The sequence below is a fragment of the Phoenix dactylifera genome, chromosome 18, assembly GCF_051530095.1.
Source record: "Phoenix dactylifera cultivar Ajwa chromosome 18, Ajwa_hap1_PhDact_Kaust_v1.1, whole genome shotgun sequence".
Lineage (NCBI taxonomy): Eukaryota > Viridiplantae > Streptophyta > Magnoliopsida > Arecales > Arecaceae > Phoenix > Phoenix dactylifera.
In genome coordinates, this window is record NC_143207.1 from 1,292,575 (window position 1) to 1,314,322 (window position 21,748).

Consider the following 21,748-nt stretch of genomic DNA (forward strand, 5'->3'; position numbering starts at 1 on the left):
AAAAAGTTTGATGCTTTCACTGTTTCCACAAGCTCGAGTTCATACAAAGAGTTAAATCCCATCATGAAAGTGGATCACGAGCCACATAGTTTATGTATCTTGTGTAATAGTTCTGAGCATCTAGTGGAGTGCTGTCCTAGTTTACCCAACATTAAGGCTGAGCAGGCAAATGCTCTAAACTCATATAGTGCCTTCAAGAAGCCCACTCCCAATTCATTCAGCCCAGTTTACCACCCTGATAATAGGTTCCATCCAAATTTCTCATACAAGCAAAATGAACCTATTCAGCATCAAGGTGGTCCACCAGGTTTTCAGAAGAATTTTTTCAGGATAGGTCTATCACAAATAAACCAATCATTGGCTCCACCTATCCCTACTTATAGTGCCCCTATCCCTCAGCAAACTACATCATTGGAAGCCATGATGGCTAACATGATGAAGCAGCAACAAGACTTCATCCAACAACAACAACAGACCAACATGGCTCAAACCCAGACTAACCAATTCCATGCGCAAGCGATTGCAAAACTTGAGGTTAGTCTGAGCCAAATAGCCAACTCTCTAGGGGATAGGAAGAAAGGTGAATTGCCCAGTCAGCCAGTGCCTAACCCTAGTAGGCAACAGAATCAAGGGCCGAGAGGCCAGTTTCATATTGATTCTAATGGAAACCCTACCCATGAAGTCCAGGCAATTACCACCTTACGGTCTGGCAAGCAAGTGGACAACAAGGTCCAACTTCCTGTGCAAGAAAAAGAAGAAAAGCATGAGCCAAACCCCACCCAGAAAAAGACACAAGAACAGGGAACACAAGGAATAGAGGAGAAACCAATAGAAACTTACACACCTAAGGCTCCCTTTCCTAGTAGACTACAAGACTCAAAGAAAAAATCTCAGTACGATGAAATCATGGAAGTCTTTAAAAATGTCCAGATAAATTTACCCTTCCTAGATGCCATCAGACAGATCCCCTCCTATACAAAATTTTTAAAAGACCTAACCACGGTAAAAAGGAAAACCAGTATTCCTAGGCAAGCTGTGATGGCTGCACAAGCCTCATCTCTTATTCAACAGCAGATTGCCCCAAAATACAAGGACCCTGGTTGCCCCACTGTTGAAATTAAAATAGGAGAAACCATCATTCGGAGAGCCCTATTAGACTTAGGAGCAAGTGTAAACCTATTACCCTATTCTGTCTACACCGAACTAGGTTTGGGGGAATTAAAACCCACAAACATTACCTTGTCATTAGCAGATAGGACTGTGAAGTATCCCAAAGGAATTGTAGAGGATGTGATTGTAAAAGTTAATGAATTCTACTACCCTGTGGATTTTGTAGTCCTTGAAACTGAACCAGTAAAAAATCCAGAAAGTCACATCCCGGTGATCCTAGGTAGACCATTTTTGGCCACTTCAAATGCTGTGATTAGTTGCCGAAATGGAATAATGACTCTAGCCTTTGGGAACATGACTGTCCAGCTCAATGTTTTTCATAGTAGTAGTCAGTCAACTGAGATGGACGATTTGGAAGAAATTCACATGATTGAGAATATAATTAGCAGTTCTTTTGAAGAATCGAGTTATTCTGACCCATTAGAAAGATGTTTGGCTAATTTTGGTCAAGATTGTGTGTCAAGTCAAGAGGTTAATGCATTGTTAGATTCCATTCCAGTGATGGATACTAGCAGATGGGCCACCAAGTTTGAATCATTGCCTATTTCGGAATCTCAGCTAGTGTCATCCAATGTCAAACCTCCACAACTAGAACTTAAAGACCTTCCCGAAAACTTGAAGTATGCATTTCTTGGAGAAAACAAGACCTTACCTGTTATAATTGCATCGAATCTAACTAAAGAACAGGAAGAGAAGCTGTTAAGTATCCTTCGGAAGAATCAGGAAGCTATTGGTTGATCTATAGCTGATATTAAGGGGATTAGTCCTTCTGTGGTCCAACATAAAATCCATCTAGAAGAAGATGCAAAAATTTCTAGAGAACCACAAAGGCGACTTAATCCAATCATGAAGGACGTAGTTCGAGCCGAGGTCATCAAGCTTTTAGATGCAGGAATTATATATCCTATTTCTGATAGTCAGTGGGTAAGCCCAGTTCAAGTCGTACCTAAAAAGTCTGGCATCACTGTGGTGAAAAATGATCACAATGAGTTAGTCCCTACTCGAGTCCAGACGGGATGGCGAGTATGCATCGACTATAGGAAGCTTAATGCCATGACTAGGAAAGACCACTTTCCTCTACCCTTCATCGATCAAATGCTAGAACGGCTAGCTGGCCACTCCCATTACTGTTTTCTCGATGGTTATTCTGGATATAACCAAGTCCCTATCGCACGTGAGGATCAAGAGAAAACCACATTCACCGTCCTTATGGTACTTTTGCCTATCGTCGCATGCCTTTTGGGCTATGCAATGCACCAGCTACATTCCAACGGTGTATGATGAGTATTTTCTCCGACATGGTGGAGAAATTTTTAGAAGTTTTCATGGATGATTTTTCTGTATTTGGATCCAATTTTGAGGAATGCCTACACCACTTGACACTTGTTGTAGAACGCTGTAAACAGAAAAACTTAGTTCTTAACTGGGAGAAGTGTCATTTCATGGTAGAATCAGGTATTGTTTTAGGACACATTGTGTCACAAAGGGGAATTGAGGTGGATAAGGCCAAAGTAGAATTAATTGCTAAATTGCCACCTCCCAAAACTGTTAGGGAAGTCAGATCCTTTTTAGGGCATGCAGGTTTTTACCGCCGCTTTATCAAGAATTTCAGTAAATTGTCGAAACCCTTATGCGATTTGTTGGCGAAAGATGCTACTTTTAATTTTTCGCCAATTTGTATAACTGCTTTCGAAAGACTAAAGTCTGAACTAACTTCAGCACCCATCATAAGGAGTCCTGATTGGAATCGTCCTTTTGAAATCATGTGTGATGCATCCGATTATGCCATAGGTGCTGTCTTAGGTCAGCGAGTAGAGAAGCTTCCCCATGCGATTCATTATGCGAGTAAAACTCTGAATGACGCCCAACTTAACTATTCTACCACTGAAAAAGAATTGTTGGCAGTGGTTTTTGCCCTAGATAAATTTCGTCCCTACCTGATAGGATCTAAGGTTCTTGTTTATTCCGATCATGCCGCCCTTAAGTACCTTCTCACAAAGAAGGATGCTAAGGCAAGGCTCATTCGTTGGATCCTATTGCTCCAGGAATTTGATCTCGAAATTCGAGATAAAAAGGGATCTGAAAATGTTGTAGCTGACCACTTGTCCAGATTAATTGTTGAATCATCTGGAGAATCCATGCCTGTGTCCGAGACCTTCCCTGATGAACAATTAATGATGATTTCCCATACCAATGTTCCATGGTATGCTGATGTAGTCAACTACCTTGTTACTGAACAAATGCCCAGCTCTTGGACCAAACAAGAGAAATTTCGCTTCCTAGCTCGTGTAAAATGGTATTTTTGGGATGAACCATACCTGTTCAAATACTGTCCTGATCAAATCATCAGACGATGCATCCCTGAACACGATCAAAGGAATGTCCTTTCCTTTTGTCATGACCACGCTTGTGGTGGTCATTTCAGTGGTAAAAAGACGGCTGCAAAGGTCTTGCAGTGCGGATTCTATTGGCCCACACTATTTCACGACTCACACGAGTATTGCAAATCATGTGATCGATGTCAAAGACTAGGAAAAATTTCAAGAAAAAATGAGATGCCCCTGAACCCAATCTTAATTGTAGAAATCTTTGATGTTTGGGGTATTGATTTTATGGGTCCTTTTCCTATGTCATTTGGGCACCAGTACATACTCCTAGCTGTTGACTATGTATCTAAGTGGATTGAGGCTATCGCGTGTAAGACCAATGATCACAAAGTAGTGATCAAGTTTCTTAAGGAGTCTGTCTTCGCTCGCTTTGGCACCCCTCGTGCTATCATTAGTGATGGGGGGAAACATTTTTGCAATAGAATTTTTAAAGCCCTTGCTAGGAAGTACAACATCACCCATAAGGTCGGTACACCATATCATCCACAAACGAGTGGACAAGTTGAGATTTCCAACAGAGAAATCAAGACCATCCTTGAGAAAACTGTCAATCCATCTCGAAAGGATTGGTCCCTTAGGTTAACAAATGCATTGTGGGCATATCGTACGGCCTACAAAATACCAATTGGAATGTCTCCATATAGGATTGTCTATGGCAAGGCTTGCCATTTACCTGTCGAGTTAGAACACAAGGCCTATTGGGCAATCAAACGCTTAAATTTCGATCTCGACAAGGCGGGAGAACATAGAAAGCTTCAGCTTGACGAGCTTGAAGAAATTAGGAACGATGCTTACGAGTGTGTTAAGAAGTATAAGGATCGCATGAAAGTCATGCATGATAAAATGATTACTCGTAAAGAGTTTTACCAAGGACAAAAAGTTCTCTTATATGATTCTCGATTACATCTATTCCCTGGAAAACTTAAATCCCGCTGGACTGGCCCATACACGGTAGAGAAAGTACATCCGCATGGTGCGGTAGTAATATGCAATACTAAAGATGGTAGGTCATTTCAAGTTAATGGACATCGTTTAAAACCATACCTTGAGTATTTGAGTCCAGAAGTCGAGGAGACACTTCTCACCGACCCTGTGTATCATGAATGAATTATAATTGTCTGGCTGAAGACATAAAACTTAGCGCTCTTGGGAGGCAACCCAACATATGAATATCTTCTAAAAAAAAAAAAATTACTAACATGCAGGTTTGGGGGATTTTGTCCCAATTTTCAATTTACCTACCCATATCAGGTAACTTCTCCTCTGTCCTCTTACTGCTTTAATTTTTCTTTAACATTGAGGACAATGTTAGATTTAAGTTTGGAGGTATTTTTAAGCATTTGGAATTTTTTTTTAAAAAAAAAATTAATTAAATTTTTTTTTTGAAATTAAAAAAAAATAAAAAAAAAATTACAACACACAAGGTATATAAAATCTAAGAGCCCAATGACTAGTTGGAAGTAGTGCAAAGTGAGTTCTTTTTATTAAGTTCCTTTTAGTGAGTTGTAAGCTAATTAGTGCTTTGAATTTCACAACACATCTGGCCTGCATTTTCTAAGGTATAGGTTCGACATTGTGTTGAGAATATGGTAGCAACCTCGAATCCTGATGAACCATCTTTTTCTGATCCAAAAAAAAAAAAAAAAACTAATTGGTGGATTTAGTCAGGTACATCGAAAAGGGCTACCTATTGTCAAAGGCCAGCGGGCTTGTGATGAGGAACCCGAGCATAGGTCCGTAGGGGAGTCTTGATGCCCGACACCTCATGCCAACTGGTGTGAGAATTGTCGACTAATTGCTCGCTACATGGAGGAATCATCACAGGAGTAAAAGTGCACAATATATACATTATCATTTCCCTTTAATGCAAAAAAAAAAAAACAAAAAAAAAAACAAAAAAAAAAACACCAAAAAAAAAAATCTGAAAAAAAAAAATGTATATTGACCTTAAGAAAGACAATAGTGTGAAAGCCGTCGTTGTAAAAATTCGAGTAAACTGGAATATTACAGATAAAGCCCATGAGGTATTAAAGTAAACATCCACAGCTCTCGAAATCCTACAGAAAAGATGATTTTGAATCAGCAAATAGGTCTTGTCCGACCAATTCTTGGAAACTACTAATATTAGCGATATTTTGGAGATCCAAAACCTTAGCTTGTGCATGGTCCAAACTTCACTGAGCACTCAAGAATAAATAAGTCTTACAACTTCCTAACGGAAAACTTAATGACTTCAACTTAAATTGCATACTAACCTAGAATTTGGGCTACTTAGTAATTAAAACCTTGTGTGCTTTTGAAATTCTTATCAGTTATGAAATAAGACTTTCATTTCACAAATCAAATTTTTTTTTGGGATTGAAGTTTGTGGGTAACTTCACTGCAAACCCTCACGAGACAACACTCGTCCGCTAGGGTAACCTAGGGGTTTAACGGCTTGTTGCACATGCTAAGTGCAATCGTAATGCTCTACGAAAGTGAGTATTTATCTTAGGATATTTATATAATAAATAACACTTTTGCTCTCTCATTTTATCATTTTCGCACTGAATTGCTAGAGACTAGCAATAAGCTAGTTGGGGGGTATGATGAGAGCACAAAAGTGCGACCTACATGTTACTAAAATTAGTGTTATTGTTAACCGATAATAATAAATTCACTAGATTAATATTATATTTGGATTTAACATAGATTAGTATAAATTATAGATAAAATGCACATTGACTACAAATTTGACTTCAAATCGGGTCCGAGTCGGGTTCGGGTTCGAATCGGATCCATTTCTTTTGAGCCTTTGGAAAATAATTTTTGGCAAATCTAAATTTGCCATAAGGTGCTGGGTGACCCATGACTTGAAAGAATTGCACTTGACCTCTAGCCAGAATAGATGACCCGTCCGTCTACAAGCAAAATTTCATATCATACTATATGACTAATCGGATGGAACTTGATGTCTTCCATATCCTCCCAGCCGTCCGCACGCATCACAAAGCTCCCGGCTCTTCCCTCCTTCCGCGTTCAAGATCCACCGCATCCGTGACCCGCCTCTGCACCCACGGATCCATCTCATCCCGTGATCCCTTCTTCTCGCGATCAGCCCAGAAGCAACCTTCCATCCGCGACCCAGCCGCTCGTGAAGCCCGTGATCAGCGTCTCCTCCGTGATCCAAGCTCCCAGAAGCTTCACAGCATCCAGCGCCTCCTTCCTTCCGCATCAGCCCGCCATCTTCGAGCATCCACCGGCTCCCTCTGTTGGCAAGCCATTGACCGGATCCGCCTCCCAAATCACCGGAAGAAGGAAATAGGAAGCAAATCCCATCGATCCCGCTTCCAATCAAAGAAGGGAAGATCAGCGACTCCCCTCACGCGTCCGTGATCTTCTCCTCCGCATCCAAGCATCCGTGCCAGCAGCACCCTCGGATCAGCCCCTCCTCCCAGCGCCCGGATCCATCTCCTTCCTCTACGCCATCAAAATCCCAGCATCACGCAGCCATCTCCCTCTTCCGCAATCACCGGCGATCCCGCATCCCCAGCCGATCCCACTGATCCCGCCTCTTCCACATCTCCAAGCCTATAAGAAGAGGGGAGAGGCCATCGGCTGGAGGGTGTGCTCGGTTGGGGGTTGAGGCCGAGAGTCGGAGGAGAAGGAGAGCTCGGTTGGGGTGGTGGCTGGCTGGTCGAAGGAAGAAGAAGGAGTTTGGCTCCTTCGGTTTGTCCAAAGAAATAGGGGAAGGAGTGTTCGGGCGTGCCAAGATTAGAGTGCTGTTCAAAAGAAAAACAGAGCCTCCTCTATTTTGGGGAAGAAAAGAAAAAAAAAAGAGAGTATTTTATTTGTTTTAGTTTGAGTTTATGTATTGAATTTTTTTAGTTGTACTTTAACTGAAAGTTTTAATTGAGAAGTCATGTTTTGAGTTTCAGAGCATGTTGTTCTTATTTTTAGTTTTATTTTAGGTTTTGTTTTGAGTTTTAATTTTTGAGAGTTTATTTGGGTAGAAAGTTATATTTATTCTGCAATTTTAATTTTTCTTTCATGCAATATATAAAATCTTCTCTTATGCAATTTATGTTTCAGGTTTCAATCTCTTTAGCACTGTTTTCATCCATTTTAATCCATGCCAACGTTTTCCTTTGAATACTAAAATATTTTATTAAATTTATAAATGCTCTTCTATTCCAAGTATTTGTCTTTTCGTTATTTTCAAATGAAAAACCTTCTCTGGTAGACTAGAGAATCATTTAACATCCTCAAAGTAATGTTTTTATTCTATCATTCAAAAAATTGATTTTGAATCCGAGTGATCGTTTTAATTTTTATGCAACTCCAATCGTCTCCCTGTGGATCGACCTCTTATAACCACTATTCTTCGAGTAGAACAGGTAAGAGTAAATTAAATTAAACTGTTGTTCGTCGGTTCTAACAACGATCTGTCTAGCATATTTTTAAGTAGGCAGGAACAGGACGAACACTTCGCCTCGGCAGCGATGCGAGCAGCCTCAGCCTCCTCCAGGCGCGAATGAAGCTCCTGGTTGCTCGCACGAGTCCCCTCCAAGGCCGACTCCAATTCAGCCATCTTGGCTTCAAGAGATCGGGTTCGGTTGCGGGCGTTGTCGGCCGACTGCTGGGCCTTCTCCCACCTCTCCCGGAAGTCGGCAGCCTTCCGGGACTGCTTTTCGGCTCGCTCCTCCACCTTCCTGATCTCGCTTTCGAGACCCAAGGCAACCTTGAGTTGCTCCTGAGCCTCCAACAGTTGCCTCTCGAGGGCGGCGAAGCCGAGTGCCCGCTCTTCGGCCGCCTGGAGCCTCGTCTCGAGGTCCCTGGTCGTTCTCCCCGCCGCAGCCTGGCCTCCCTCCTCTACAGCTTTCAGTCGGCTCTCGGCCTTCGCCAGGAGCCTCGCCTGTTCCTCGTGGCTCTCCTCCAGACGGATCATGTACTGGGCGAGCTAAGAGACAGGAAAAATGAGAGCGTCAGACGGGGATCAATAGAGCCTATAAATGACGAAAGCGACCAAAAGAACACTCACCGACATGAGGCAGACGCAGCTGGCAGCTCCAACTTCAGGGATCCTCATCTGCCGGACCTGCCTACGGTCACCCTCTCGCAGCACCGTCTCGATGAGGTTTCGGGCGCCGGCAAAAGTGAAGGCCGACCCCGACTTCGCCCCGGAGCCGGACGGTGGTTCTGCGGCCTTACCCTTACCCATTGCTTGAGGGAGAGTCATGCCGACCGTGCTCGGGGCGGGGGCCGCGCCAGAAATCGACAGGGTCCCGCTCGGCCGAGGCCTCGGCGCGCCCCTCCTCGTATCATCCGAGGCCGACCGAGTCGAAGGCCGGGCTGGGGACCGACCGCGTCCGACCCGGCCGTCTCGGGCGCGCCCGGATGACACCTCCGGAAAAGCGGTAGTCTCATCACCGGAGGGCTGATACGGCGTCAACTGTCGGTCCGAGCCCGCGACGTCCCCCTGATCGGTGGGCCCAGACCCGTCTGTCGGCGTCGGAGTCGCCTGCTGGCGGGGCTTCTTCGCCGGTGGGACCTCGCTCGGAGGAGTCCGTTTCTTCCTCCGGACCGCTTCCAGTAGGGACGCCCTACTAACAGCCATTGCCCTGTCCGACTGCATGACGTCGTCGATTTCTGCAAAAAGAACGAGATGGTTAGAAACTGAGAAACTGATGGAAAGAAGAAACGAAAGAGGAGAAAAGAACTAAAAAAGAAGAAGTGATGGCGGGCTCACGGTCGGCAGGGACCGAGCTCAGACCGACGTTCACCAAGGCATCCTCGGAAATAAGGCGAGCCACCGGGGGGAGCCGGCCCTCGGCAACCAACCCCCTCAAAACGGCGACGCCATCGGACTCCTCCCTTGACAACCTCGATAGGCCGATCGGGGACTTCATCGGCGTCTCCCAGGTTGTCCCGATTCCCCAAGAGGGATCTACGTCGATGAAAAAGAAACGCTCCTTCCAGCCATGAATGGAGGAAGGAGCCTCCTTGACGAGGCCGCACCCTCGCCGCGCCGCAAAGCACCACCACCCTCTGTCCCGGGGGTGGCCGCTCAGGCCGTAGCATTCCCAAAAGACATTCAAGGTGGCGGGAACCTCGTGCATACGGCAGAGAACCTGGAAGGCCGTCAGGGTACGCCATGAATTCGGCACCAGTTGCGTCGGCGCCACTCTTAAACCTCGAAGCACCTGCACGACTAAGTCCGAGGGGGGAAAGCGGAACCCAGCCCGAAGGATGTCCTCATTAATGGCGACCTTCCCTGGAGGAGGATGGGACATCCTCTCCTCAGGCCCCGGGAGCGTAGCGTTGCAGACTTCGGGAAGGTGGTACCGGGCCACGAACCTATCTAGGTCTTCGGGGACCAGCTCCGACTGAATGCGGTCCGCTCTTACTTCGTCCATCCCTAACGGCCAGAGAATCTACGGTCAGGACGGGGTCAAGGGGGGAGAGGGGACCGGAACGACTGGGGTACACTAATACGAAAGGAGAAAGTACGGAGAGCCCTAAATTGAAGAGTGGGGCAACTCACCGGAAGGGAAGGAAGAACGGCTCCGATAGCGTCAAAGGAGGAGCAAACGAACAGTCCGGCGGCAACGGCAACAGCACAAGGGAGAAACTCGAGGATGCCTGTGAAGAGAAAGGCGGACGGGGGAGGGCCCCCGGTTAAATAGGCAGAAAGGCGGGTGACGCCTCGGTGATGCCAGAGGACGCCTGGCTACCGAAGGATCGCTCTCGCCCCAAAGGCGAATCGACACCATTAAGGAAGGATGTCCGCCGAAATCCGCAGACCGCCAGATCAGCGACAACCGCCATACGCCATAAAAAAAAGGGGCGGGGAGCTCGGAGCGCGCGCGCCTTTCCGAGGGATGGCGGCAATCTCGAAGCATCACTCCCTTCACCCGTTCCCCTCCTGGTTCCAGGCTCGGAAGTGGGGGGCTACTGTTACGGGGGAACTTAGCCACCATGCCCCACGTGACCGGCACGCGCGCCCAGAAAGACTACGGCTGCCCCTTGATCCAGCAATCCGACCTCGGGTCGGATATCTTCGGCTCCGCAGTCCAACCCCGAGTCGGCTGCCCCTTGATCCAGCAATCCGACCTCGGGTCGGATATCTTCGGCTCCGCAGTCCGACCCCGAGTCGGCTGCCCCTTGATCCAGCAATCCGACCTCGGGTCGGATATCTTCGGCTCCGCAGTCCGACCCCGAGTCGGTTGCCCCTTGATCCAGCAATCCGACCCTGAGTCGGTTGCCCCTTGATCCAGCAATCCGACCTCGGGTCGGTAATCTCTTGACAACAACAGACTGTTCTCCTGAGGCACGCCGCGGCCCCCTGCTCCACTACTCCCTGCAACGGCCGAATCCGGCGCTGCCCCACGATCCCCTGTAACAACCGTACGAAGCGGAGCTCCACTACGCCCTGCCATGGCCGTACCCGGCGCTGCCCCACGACGCCCTGTAACGGCCATGTCAGTGGCAACCCCATCGTGCCACACGATGACCAATCCCCAGAAAAACCCCCCAGCCTGATATATATGGGGCTGGGGGGGAAGGGGGAGGGTAAGCAAGATTCTCCATAGCATCATCTTACCTGCTACCTCTCCTTCTCCTTCGATTCCCTCTAACTTGATCGTCGGAGGGCCCCCACTACCCCAGTGGTGGTGCGAGGCTTGCTTGCAGGTTTCCCGGCGGAAGGCGGAGCGCAACCAAAGCAATTCAAAGGGAACCCCGTTCACACCGCTGTGCCAATTGTTCTCGGTTTGGACCCCAGCAACAGTATATTAGCTAGACTTGTGAAATCTCAAGTCTAATGTGGCTATGAAGGGTAAACCAATCTAAGCTTGCAAAACCTCATGATACTTGGTATTCAATGTATATAGTTGGAACTAGTGGGAGAAATTTTTTTTTTCTTGGGTTTCACGTCCAAGTGGGACATGTTCTTTCATTATAGCCATGAAGCCCAAATAATGGAGTATCTTGGTAATTCATCGCAGCAAACTATCTGAGTCCAAAGAAATTTATTTGTTCGAGAAGGGATGGATCAAATTAAAATTATCACAAATTCCCTGATGTTTCATAATCCGAACGTTGGATCACTCTAAGATCGGATGGATGTCAACCCATAGACAATCCAGCCCATCGATCCACATCCAGGTTCTTGCAAAGTTTGAGAGATTCACAGTCTCATGACACCGGCGGCATTTCCATTTTTACTTTTTTCCATCACATGCATCTCAAATAAATAGTGAACATGATTCTTCAGAATCAAAATAATTAAAAAGCAATATATTGTGATGGCCAACGCTGTCCATAACTTTCTGTAAAGGGCTCTACACATAACTTTTGTATTAGTAAATGTTATTTGGTGCTTGATTTGGACCCTCATGACTTTCTCTAGCGGTCTTTATATTTTTATATTAATCATTATACGATGGCAGCAGTTCAAAGCTCTTGATTTTATCAAGCAGAAATGTCTTTTATCCCACATCGTAGCGCCTCTAAAAAGACACCACTTACAACTTTCGGTTCAATGACATCATTTCCAATTGCATTTAGCTATTTGCGGTGAGAAGGGTATGTTCCTGAGGTTGCTCTTTATCAAATTAGAAAAAGATTGTGGCTATATGCTGAATGGGCACAAACTTGATCTTTTTGCACCATTCATGAAGTTATGCGTTTTTTCTTAGGACTAAGATTTCCACGTTGTCGTCACCGGCTCAACAAAACTTAACTCTAATTAGGACCCATTTGGAGTGTATTCTGGATACACATTACTTTTTTCCCCTCCCCAGTCCCCACAGAAAGAGTCCTGCCGACTTTTCTCTTGCCTCTCATCTGCAGTTTTTTATCTTTTTCTTGCTTCTTATCCTTACGGCTTTACTTATTTGCCTTTTTCAAACGAAGGACTAATTCCATGGTCAAACCCTATCAGAGAAAGCAACCTCCCATGAATCAGCCAAATGTCTATCAAGGAAACGTATCCTAATTAATCTCCGTATAAGATTTGTACGTTGAAATTTAATTATAGTTCAAGAAGCCACGCCAGAGGCCTATAAATACCAACCCTCTAGACCTCCCAGAGCCCATACATAGAAGAAGAAGAAGAAACGCACACGATGGAATGCACTGGTAAGGCCTCATGCTAATAATGATAGATTTGTTTCAAGCATATATTATGGAGAGAGAGAACTTTTTATTTCTTCTCTCCTCTCACTTCTTTCTCGGTTGGAATTAGTTTCGTTCGAGATGCACTCTTCTGACATATGTTCTTAACTGTGGTGCTGCGAAGGGAAGAGCTCATGGCCTGAGTTGGTAGGAGTGGAGGGGAAGGAGGCAGCGAAGATAATCGAGAGGGAGAATCCTGCAGTCAACGCCATCATCGTGACGGTCGGAGAATCCGTCATCCAGAACTTCCTGTGTGGTAGGGTGTGGGTTTGGGTGAATGAAGATGGCAAAGTTGCCCAAGTTCCTAAAATTGGATAGATGTTGACGTAGAGTGCACCTTGGTTATTAAATAAAGGTGGCAGAGATGGTATATATTTTATTCTGTCGCCCATATGAATAATATTAACATGCAATGATTGTAAACACCACCGTTCATTCAAGGAAAACTCGATATTTTATGTTTGGTTTGGTGAAGGAGATGTGATCACCCATGCAAATGGGATGCTTCGACTTGAAGCTGTGGTTTTGCGACAATGGTTGAGGACAAACCATGGATTTATGTAGTGGCTGAGTTTACCTTGGAAACTTATAGTATATGTACTGTGTTGCCGAAGTAGATGGTGATTTTGACAGATAATGCCACTGTCGGTGTTATCATCTGTCTTGATTTGTTTTAATGTTTAACTATGATAATAAAAAAAGCTTTTGTTTTATTTTAAAATAAATTTAGTCAAAAATTGGATTGAATAAAATATTATTTCTATATAAGTGGGATTGACTAGTGGATATATTATGACAGCCCATGCCGTGCAAGTTGCAACGCACAAACACCTATTAAGTAAAAAGAATGACTGATAGATAGTTATAGTTATCAAATCTTCTGAAAAATAGTTTGCTTGAAATCTTGCTATTAAAACCTAATATATGATATCATTTGTTTAAAGCAATATGCAATAGAAGAAAAATAATATTATGGTAAAAACAATAAGTATCAAAATAAAAATAAAATTATAAAAAGAAGATACACTCTATACACAATTAGTAGTGCTTAATCAAAAGTTCTACAATTTAGTAATAGCAAATTTCATGTAATACAGTTAATAATGCAAATTAACAGTACTAGAATTCTCATCTATCATCAACATATAAGGACATAAGTCATAAGAAGGTGCCCTTTCTATAAGTTGTTTTATAAATAATAGAAAGGCATTCTAATGGCTCTACAATGTTAATCTTACCCTCGTGTATGGAGAAGTTGCTTTTATGTTTTAAACCCATGACACCTAAGTTAAAATAGAGCAACCTTCCTAGTTTGTCGAAGACCACCCTCCAAAATGGTTGTAATATCCATTACCCAGTTATGATCCTGGCAATCTAAGGTCCTACAAGGGGCGGACTGGAGATAGATTTAACCTTTAGCATTTTTTTAATACAAATATGCTGTCTGGGACTTAGAATTTGTGTTATTGTGCTTGTCAGCCTAAGTCTTTTGCTATTGTACCGAACAATAGCCTCTGAGAAAGAATGAAATTTTTATTGAAAATAGCTTGGAATTGAATGCATAAGAAAGAATATCAACCTATTAAGTAGGAAAAGAACCACACTTCCGATGAAAGTCTTATGAATTAATCCTTTGTGTTGCTGCATACTAAATTAAATCTCATATAATTATGGATCCAAAATAACAACTATTTGGTGCAGCCCTTACAAAGTACAATCCCAAGCAATAGTTACAATATTTTATTATGAAAAATATTCCTAATAATTTAGTCACAAAGAGAAAAAAATACTAAAAATTTTCAGAAATGTGAAGTAATCTGAACATGAATATCAAAGCACATAGTTTGATATATGTAGTTGTCTACCTCGTCAATATTAGAGAGAAAAAAAATTGTTAACATTCTTGGTACCTCACCTCCAAGGGCTTACCCTTCAAGAAGTGCTGGCTTCAAATCCTAGATATTGCTTAGAAAAGCTTATCAATATTATTGATAAAGCATGTTGATTGTTAATCCTTCTTGCAGCATGAGTAGACTTGAGATGTATAGATGGTGAGATTAAAATTAAGATCGAGATATATTGCAAGGGGATAAAGGGGATCTTTTTAGCTAAGATCATGTATTTTAGATTGAAAAAAAAAATGGGATAAAATTTTGAGCTGCTAGATCACTTCCATATTACCCACTTTTTCTGAATCAGTTCCTCTGAATTCGATTTCAAAAGATTATTTTCAGTACTCAATTTTTCTTTCATTTCATTGATTAAATCCTTCTCTTTTGAAATCCAAGAATTTGCTTTCTTATGATTTTTAAGTTTGAGAGATAGCTTCTCATATTCTTCAAGGAGTTCAGAAAAAGCAAAATGTAATTCATTAAATATAAGGTCATTTTGTGTTTCAAGATTTACCTCATTTTCATGTGCCATGAAACAGAGGTTAGCTTTCTCTGATTGTTCTTCTTCTTCCTCGGAGCTGGATGCTTCGCTATCTTTCTGAGTTGCCATTATTGCTTTCTTCTAGAATCTTTTCGGTCTTTCCTTAAACAATGGACACTAGTTTGTAGTGGCCCAACTTTCCACATTCATAACATGACACTGGCTGATCCTTATCTTTGCCAGAATCTCCCTTAGCTAATGTCCTTTTATCTTGCCACTTCCTTCTTATGAAACTTTTGAATCTCCTCGTTAATAATGCCATTTCTTTTTTGTCATCAAAGGAGTCAGATGCAGTGCCTTCCTTCTTCCTGGATTTGAAGGCGATTATTCTTACTTTCTTCTGCTCTTCATCTAGATTCTGATTCATGTTCAGTTCATGGGTCATCAGTGAACCTAGTAGCTCTTCCAAGGGTAGAATGTTGAGGTCTTTGGCCTCCTGTATTGCAGTCACCTTGGCTTCCCATATCTTTGGCAAATACCTAAGAATTTTTCTCACAAGTTCACTATTAGTGTAGGACTTGCCAAGACTCTTTAGATCATTAATAATGTTAGTAAATCTAGTAAACATATCAGATATTGACTCATATTGTTCCATTTTAAAGAGTTCATATTTATGCACAAGAATATTAATTTTTGACTCTTTAATTTGGTTTGTTCCTTCATGAGTCACTTCTAATATATCCCAGATTTTCTTAGCAAAGATGCCAGTAGATATTCTATTAAATTCATTTGCATCTAAAGAGCAATATAATACATTTATGGATTTAGCATTTATTTGAGCCAATCTTTTATCTTGCGTATCCCATTCATTTTCAAATTTAGGAAAGGGGATGCCATCAATTATTTTTGTGGGTGTGTGAGATCCATTTAAAATAACAGTTCACAAATCATAATCTAAGGCCTGAATGAAAATACACATTCATGCTTTCCAATATGTATAGTTTGATCCAACAAACAGTGGGGGTCTGCTTGTGGATTGGCCTTCTAACACAAATGTCCCAACAGGGGCTGCTATGATCTTTAGCTTTATTGATAGGATCAACAATAAATATTAGAACACCTGCTCTGATACCAATTGTTGCTCAGATATGCAACCTAAGAGGGGGGGGGGGCGTGAATTGGATAATTAAAAAATTTATCTTAACAGATTTAAACTTAATCAGTTTTAGAGTTAAGTGTAGTGGAAAGATATCTTGCTAAAGCTCTCTGGGTGTAAGGCTTGAATTCAGTCAAAAGATTTAGCAAGAAGGAATGGGATTGCTAAAGTAAGTGCACTTGAAATAGATCTAAGATAAAGAAGTAAATGCACAAGAGAAACAATGTAAAACAAGGCAATCACAAACTCAGAGTTTTATATGTAGGGTTTCATGGCGATCTAGGGGCACAGCGGAAGCGCGGAATTTCAAAAATTTCTTAATAAGATCCCGTTACATCAAATCCTTATGAACCAAGATCACCTTAATAGTAACAATCAAATAAATAAATATAAATATATGAATAGAGGAATACTTCCAACGCTATATCTAATATGCAGAATTTTTACTAGGTGCCCAAGTGTTCACCCTCCAACGTTGATCCACACAGAAACTAGGTCAAGACTCTAGCTCCAAAGAACTTGATTCTTGATGCTGAATTTTTTCAAAGAACTCTAATGACTTGCTTTCCTTTCTTTCTAATTTTCTTCTTTTTTCTAAATCTCCTGCTAAACTATTTATCCTAAAGAAGATCTCCTTGTCTTGGCTTAGGACAACTTAAAAGAGAGATGTTAGAAAGAAGAAGACTTGTAAGAAAGAAGGGATAAGAGAGAGAGTTGGATTGATTGAAAACACGGGGAGCGCACTCCCCTTTATAGGTGGCGTAGGGATGCATCACCAAAGGATGCATCCCATCCATTCACCCATCAGGGGGCGTGTGATCCAAAGGGAGCGCCTCATGAAAAGAGGCGTATTTTGGAAGGGATGTAATAAGGATGAAAAAGGCGTCTCATCCTTATCCATCCATCGCGTGATAAGAAGAGCGCCTTATCAAAAATCCTGTGGACTTCCTCCTCACATCATCACGCCCCTATGAAGCCTCATTACTTAGCCAATTATGTTCCTATCCAATGGTGGACATCATGATCCAATGGCTATGATTGAAGGCGCCATCAAGAAGGGAGTTAATGTCATCATCCAATGGTTTGATGATGATCCAAGGGCTCCAATCCAAGGTGCCACAACATGATCCTATTATGTCTTCATCTAATGGCTGATGAAGATCCACTACAAGAAAATGGGGTTTTATCGACCCTTTTTTGCCGACGCTTTTTGCAAGCGTCGGCAATTTTCAGTTCAGCCCCAACATATGCCGACGCTTTTAGAAAGCGTCAGCCATAGACGATGCTAATTAGCGTCGTGGTAGTTTGTGGCCTAAGACGACGCGTATACGCGTCGTCAGAACTCAAATTCACAACAAAAAAACATGCGGGCCGTTCCTCTCCTCCTTCCTCCTCTCCGGCGATGAACCGTACATATTAATAATGTGTGGTGTGGGTTGTCGTCGGCAGCCAGCCAGGATTCTTCCTCCTCTCCCTCGTTCCTCGTCGCCACCCTCTCCCTCCTCGTGCTCGCCTCCATCTTCTTCTTCTACTCCTTCGTCGCCTCTCTCGAGAAGTTCCTCACCTCCCGGCGCCCTGTCTCCGCCGGATCTTCCTCCATCGCGGCCGACGCGGGCGGAGCCGCGGTAAAAGCGCTTGATGACAAGATCTGGGGGAAGGAAATGGGAGGCTTTATGGGGATCTGGCGGATCCGTGGTCGGGGCTGTCGGTGGTTAGGGTTTATGTGTACGAGATGCCGGCCAAGTTCACCTACGATCTTCTCTGGCTCTTCAGGAATACCTATAAGGAGACGACGAATTTGACGTCCAACGGAAGCCCCGTTCATCGCCTCATCGAACAGGTTGTTTGCTCTGCCTCTTTTTTTCTTTATCTTGATGCTCCAAGAACCCTAGTTCTCAGCTTCTTTTCAGGTTTCTTGTTTTCTCCAGGTTCTTGCCGATTCCGTCGCAGAAAGATCGGACTAGTGCATTCGCCGGAGGCACGGAAACCCTGGGGATCGAGGGATTTCTTGGAGAAAATGATTTGATTTCGAGACATTTTGTGGTTGTTGAGGTATATGATTCTTTCATGAAACCTAGCTTGTGTTTCTATGTAGAGATCTTTCGGCAAACAGTGCTTCTTGTTAATATCTCTTAGGCTTCTTGGATATGCTCTAGATATATTAGCTCTCCGGATCCCCTAATATCTTGAACATCTGTTGTGTCTGATGGTAGATTTGCTGGAGCTGAGTTCTTGCTGCGGAAACCCTCGGAATTGAGACGTTTTGTGGAGGAAACGCTGTAGTTATTGACGTACGACAAACCCTTGTTTGAGGTTATTGCTTGGTTGTCTTTATGAAATTGCAGTTGTTGGTATGTGCTACTTGTGAGGCCGCAATCAGAGCGGAAAAGAATGAATACTTCAGTCCATACAAGATGAAATGAAAAATCTGCATAGATAGAGAGGTGCAGAGAAAGGAGGAAAAGAGAAGGAGAAATGGTAGGGATCGTAGCACGCTTCCAAGGCTATATGATGAGACCCAACCCTCTCTTCTGGTACCACTTCTTTCCCTTTTGCTCTCCTTCCTGCATAAAAACAAAAAGCTTTCCTCTGTTCTCTATTCCTCCGTTGATTTCTCTGCTTCTCTTTTGTGTTTTCTGTTATGTTTTTCTCTTCTATTTGCTTTCCCTTCTCACTTCTTTGAGCTTTGATGAAGCTGGTAGCTTGTGTAGATGGGGCATCCGTGTGAGGATGGTTTAGTAAGTTGATTTTCGCTCTACTTAGAAGTTGTTAGTAAGTTGATTTTCATAAATTTCTTGAACGCCAGGTTTGTGTTTGTTCTACTTAGAAATCTTATCTAAAAGGCTCCTCAGCAGACAGCTTTTCCTGGAAATGCCTTCAGTGATACTGTACTGTGATAAACTATACCACCAGGAAGCATGAGGTTAGCTGTTGATAGGACTTGCTTACTGCTGGCCTTTCCAATTGCATCTTTTTTTTGTGCTGGTTTTTTTTTTTCCTTTTGCTTTCCTTTTGGTGAAAAGGAAATTTAAAGAGTTAAATTTAAAGCTAGTGAAAAGCTTAGCAGCCTCTGTAATCGTTGCAACTGTTTTTGATTTGTCTGCATTTGATCTAATGTTACCTGACACAGGATCTCATAATCTCTCTCTTTTTTTCTTTTAATGAACGATGAAGTGAGGCATCTCCTCCATTCTTATTAATCATATAAAATATATTTACAAGGTAAGTTGGCTAAGTTATAAAAGTGCATTTATGTATGGAGGATCTCATAATACTCATATTTGTTCTTAACTCAGCAGATGGATCCTATAAGAAAACTGTGTATTGAGGAATGAGGATCTTATAATACTCATATTTGCTCTTAACTCATATATGGATCCAATAAGAAAACTGTGTTGGTTTGCTGCAAAAGATTAATGGCTTATCCTCCTTATGCATAATTGAGCAGGGGACCAGGCGTTGTAGTCCTAATCCTATCATGGATCATCACCTTATATACTCTCTGGCAACTGGTAGAGATGCATGAGATGGTACCTGGAAAGCGATTCGATCGATACCATGAGCTGGGGCAGCATGCCTTCGGAGACAAGCTTGGTCTTTGGATTGTGGTGCCTCAGCAACTTGTCGTGGAGGTGGGCGTGAACATCGTCTACATGGTCACAGGCGGAAAATCTCTAAAGAAGTTCCATGATGTTGTCTGCCCTGACTGCAAAGACATCAAAGTCACCTATTTCATCATGATCTTCGCCTCACTGCACTTTGTTCTCTCCCAACTGCCCAACTTCAACTCAATTTCAGGTGTCTCCTTGGCAGCTGCTGTCATGTCCCTCAGGCATATACTCTTCTCTATGATGCCAAAGCACCTGATTATTCTCTCTGACTCTATATTGCTACATGTTGGGTAACATTATTTTAGAAATCATTCGTGACAGTATCTTTATAAGGGGCTTGGTTATGCTTACGATTTGTACTTTTGATCACTTAAATGATGATGTTGTTGAGAAGCTGATGGTTACCGTCCCTGGTTTCCAGCAGCTGTTCTTCAGCTGCAATCAACACAGTAACCTTAATTCAATAGAAGGTACTGCCTATGTTTTCAGGTTTTTGTTGTGGTGATTACACAATCTGATTATTTCTGGGTTTCAGATTTTTAGATTGATTCTTGGTCTCCTATTCCAATCAAGTTTTCTGGGGCTTTTATAATTTACATTCGTATTTTTATTTTTTTTTAAAAATAGCAATCCCGACGCGTTTTTTCCACGCGTAGACGTCTCGACGATCAGCGTTGGTAAATAAAAATTGTGGGATGCCTACGCCGACGCTTTAAAGCGTCGGTTTACTTGAAGCCTACGTCGACGCTTTAAAAATACATTTGTCGACGCTTTAAAGCGTCGGCTAAAACCCACAGGAATTTTTTTGCCGACGCTTTTGTTAGCGTCGGGAAATCCTTGTTTTTGCCGACGCTTTCTCTTAGCGTCGGCAAAAACTTTTGCCACTCCGATATCGCCGATGCTTTTGCGATGCTTCTATTTGCGTCGCGGGAACTTTAGCCGACGCTTATAAGCATCGGTAAAGATTATAAAAAGCGTCGGAAAAGATGAATTTTCTTGTAGTGATTAAATGGTTATGAATAAAGGTCCTATTTAATCCAATCCAATTGGGTTCAAACCAACTCGCCATTTTATCTTCATCCAATGGTTGATGAAGATCTAATGGTCAAATATGAATGTATCATCAAATCTAATCCAGTTAGATTCAAACCAAGCCAATTAGGTGCCAACTCTTAACCACCCATATTAGGATATGATCTAATCAAATTAGATTAATTCAAATCAAGAATCAGATTCAAATCCAATTCAAATCAGGAGCTAAAGTTTGTAACACATGCTAGTATGTTCATCTTGCAAACATGTTCTAATCGTATTAGATCCTTAATCAGTTTTCTTGTGTGCAACCCATTGGGTTCCATACCTAGCTAGCAGTAGGTGCGTATGCAAGTTGACCTAACTTGATTAGAACTCTTCTAATCAATTTAGGTCCAATCTGCGTGAACCCAAACTTAACAATTAGAACCCTTTCTAATTGGTGAGCGAATTAAACTTTTGATGGAGACATTGGAGCTGATTATCTGCCCGTCTAGTCTACCATCTTATTTGCATTTTTATTTTATTTTTATTTCTGGGCGTGTTTGCATTTTATTAGTGTAGGGCTTATTTGTGTATTTTTGGGCTTATTTGGAGTTATTTCTTTGCAAGAGGTTTTATGTTAATTGTGTTTATTTGGCCCTATATATAGAGGACTATCTTCATGATTATGGTTTTAATGAAGTGAATAAGAGTTTCTTCCTACATTCTTTTTTCCCCTCTCTCTTCCTCCCTCCTTCTCTCTCATCCTCCTCCCTTCTTTTTCCTCTTCTCCTCCTCTCTTCCTCTCCTCCTCTTCCTCCTCCCTCTTCCTCTATCTCCTTGTTCTGCCACAACAGCAGCCTTCCCCGTGATTAAATTAC

The 21,748-nt window shown here is 42.7% G+C and overlaps 1 protein-coding gene and 1 long non-coding RNA gene across 2 annotated transcripts; both read left to right on the plus strand.

Annotated features, from left to right (window-relative positions):
- Positions 1-12,573: 12,573 nt before the first annotated feature.
- On the plus strand, positions 12,574-13,187 carry LOC103697336 (glu S.griseus protease inhibitor-like). The gene is made up of 2 exons (XM_008779175.5): positions 12,574-12,677; positions 12,838-13,187. Exons 1-2 carry the CDS (start codon positions 12,665-12,667, stop codon positions 13,029-13,031), a joined length of 207 nt encoding a protein of 68 aa, XP_008777397.3. The 5' UTR covers positions 12,574-12,664; the 3' UTR covers positions 13,032-13,187.
- Positions 13,188-17,637: 4,450 nt separating this feature from the next.
- On the plus strand, positions 17,638-20,341 carry LOC148702211 (uncharacterized). Its single transcript, XR_016399025.1, has 4 exons — positions 17,638-18,082; positions 18,171-18,294; positions 18,456-18,776; positions 19,691-20,341. It is a non-coding gene; the product is annotated as an uncharacterized LOC148702211 (long non-coding RNA).
- Positions 20,342-21,748: the final 1,407 nt, after the last annotated feature.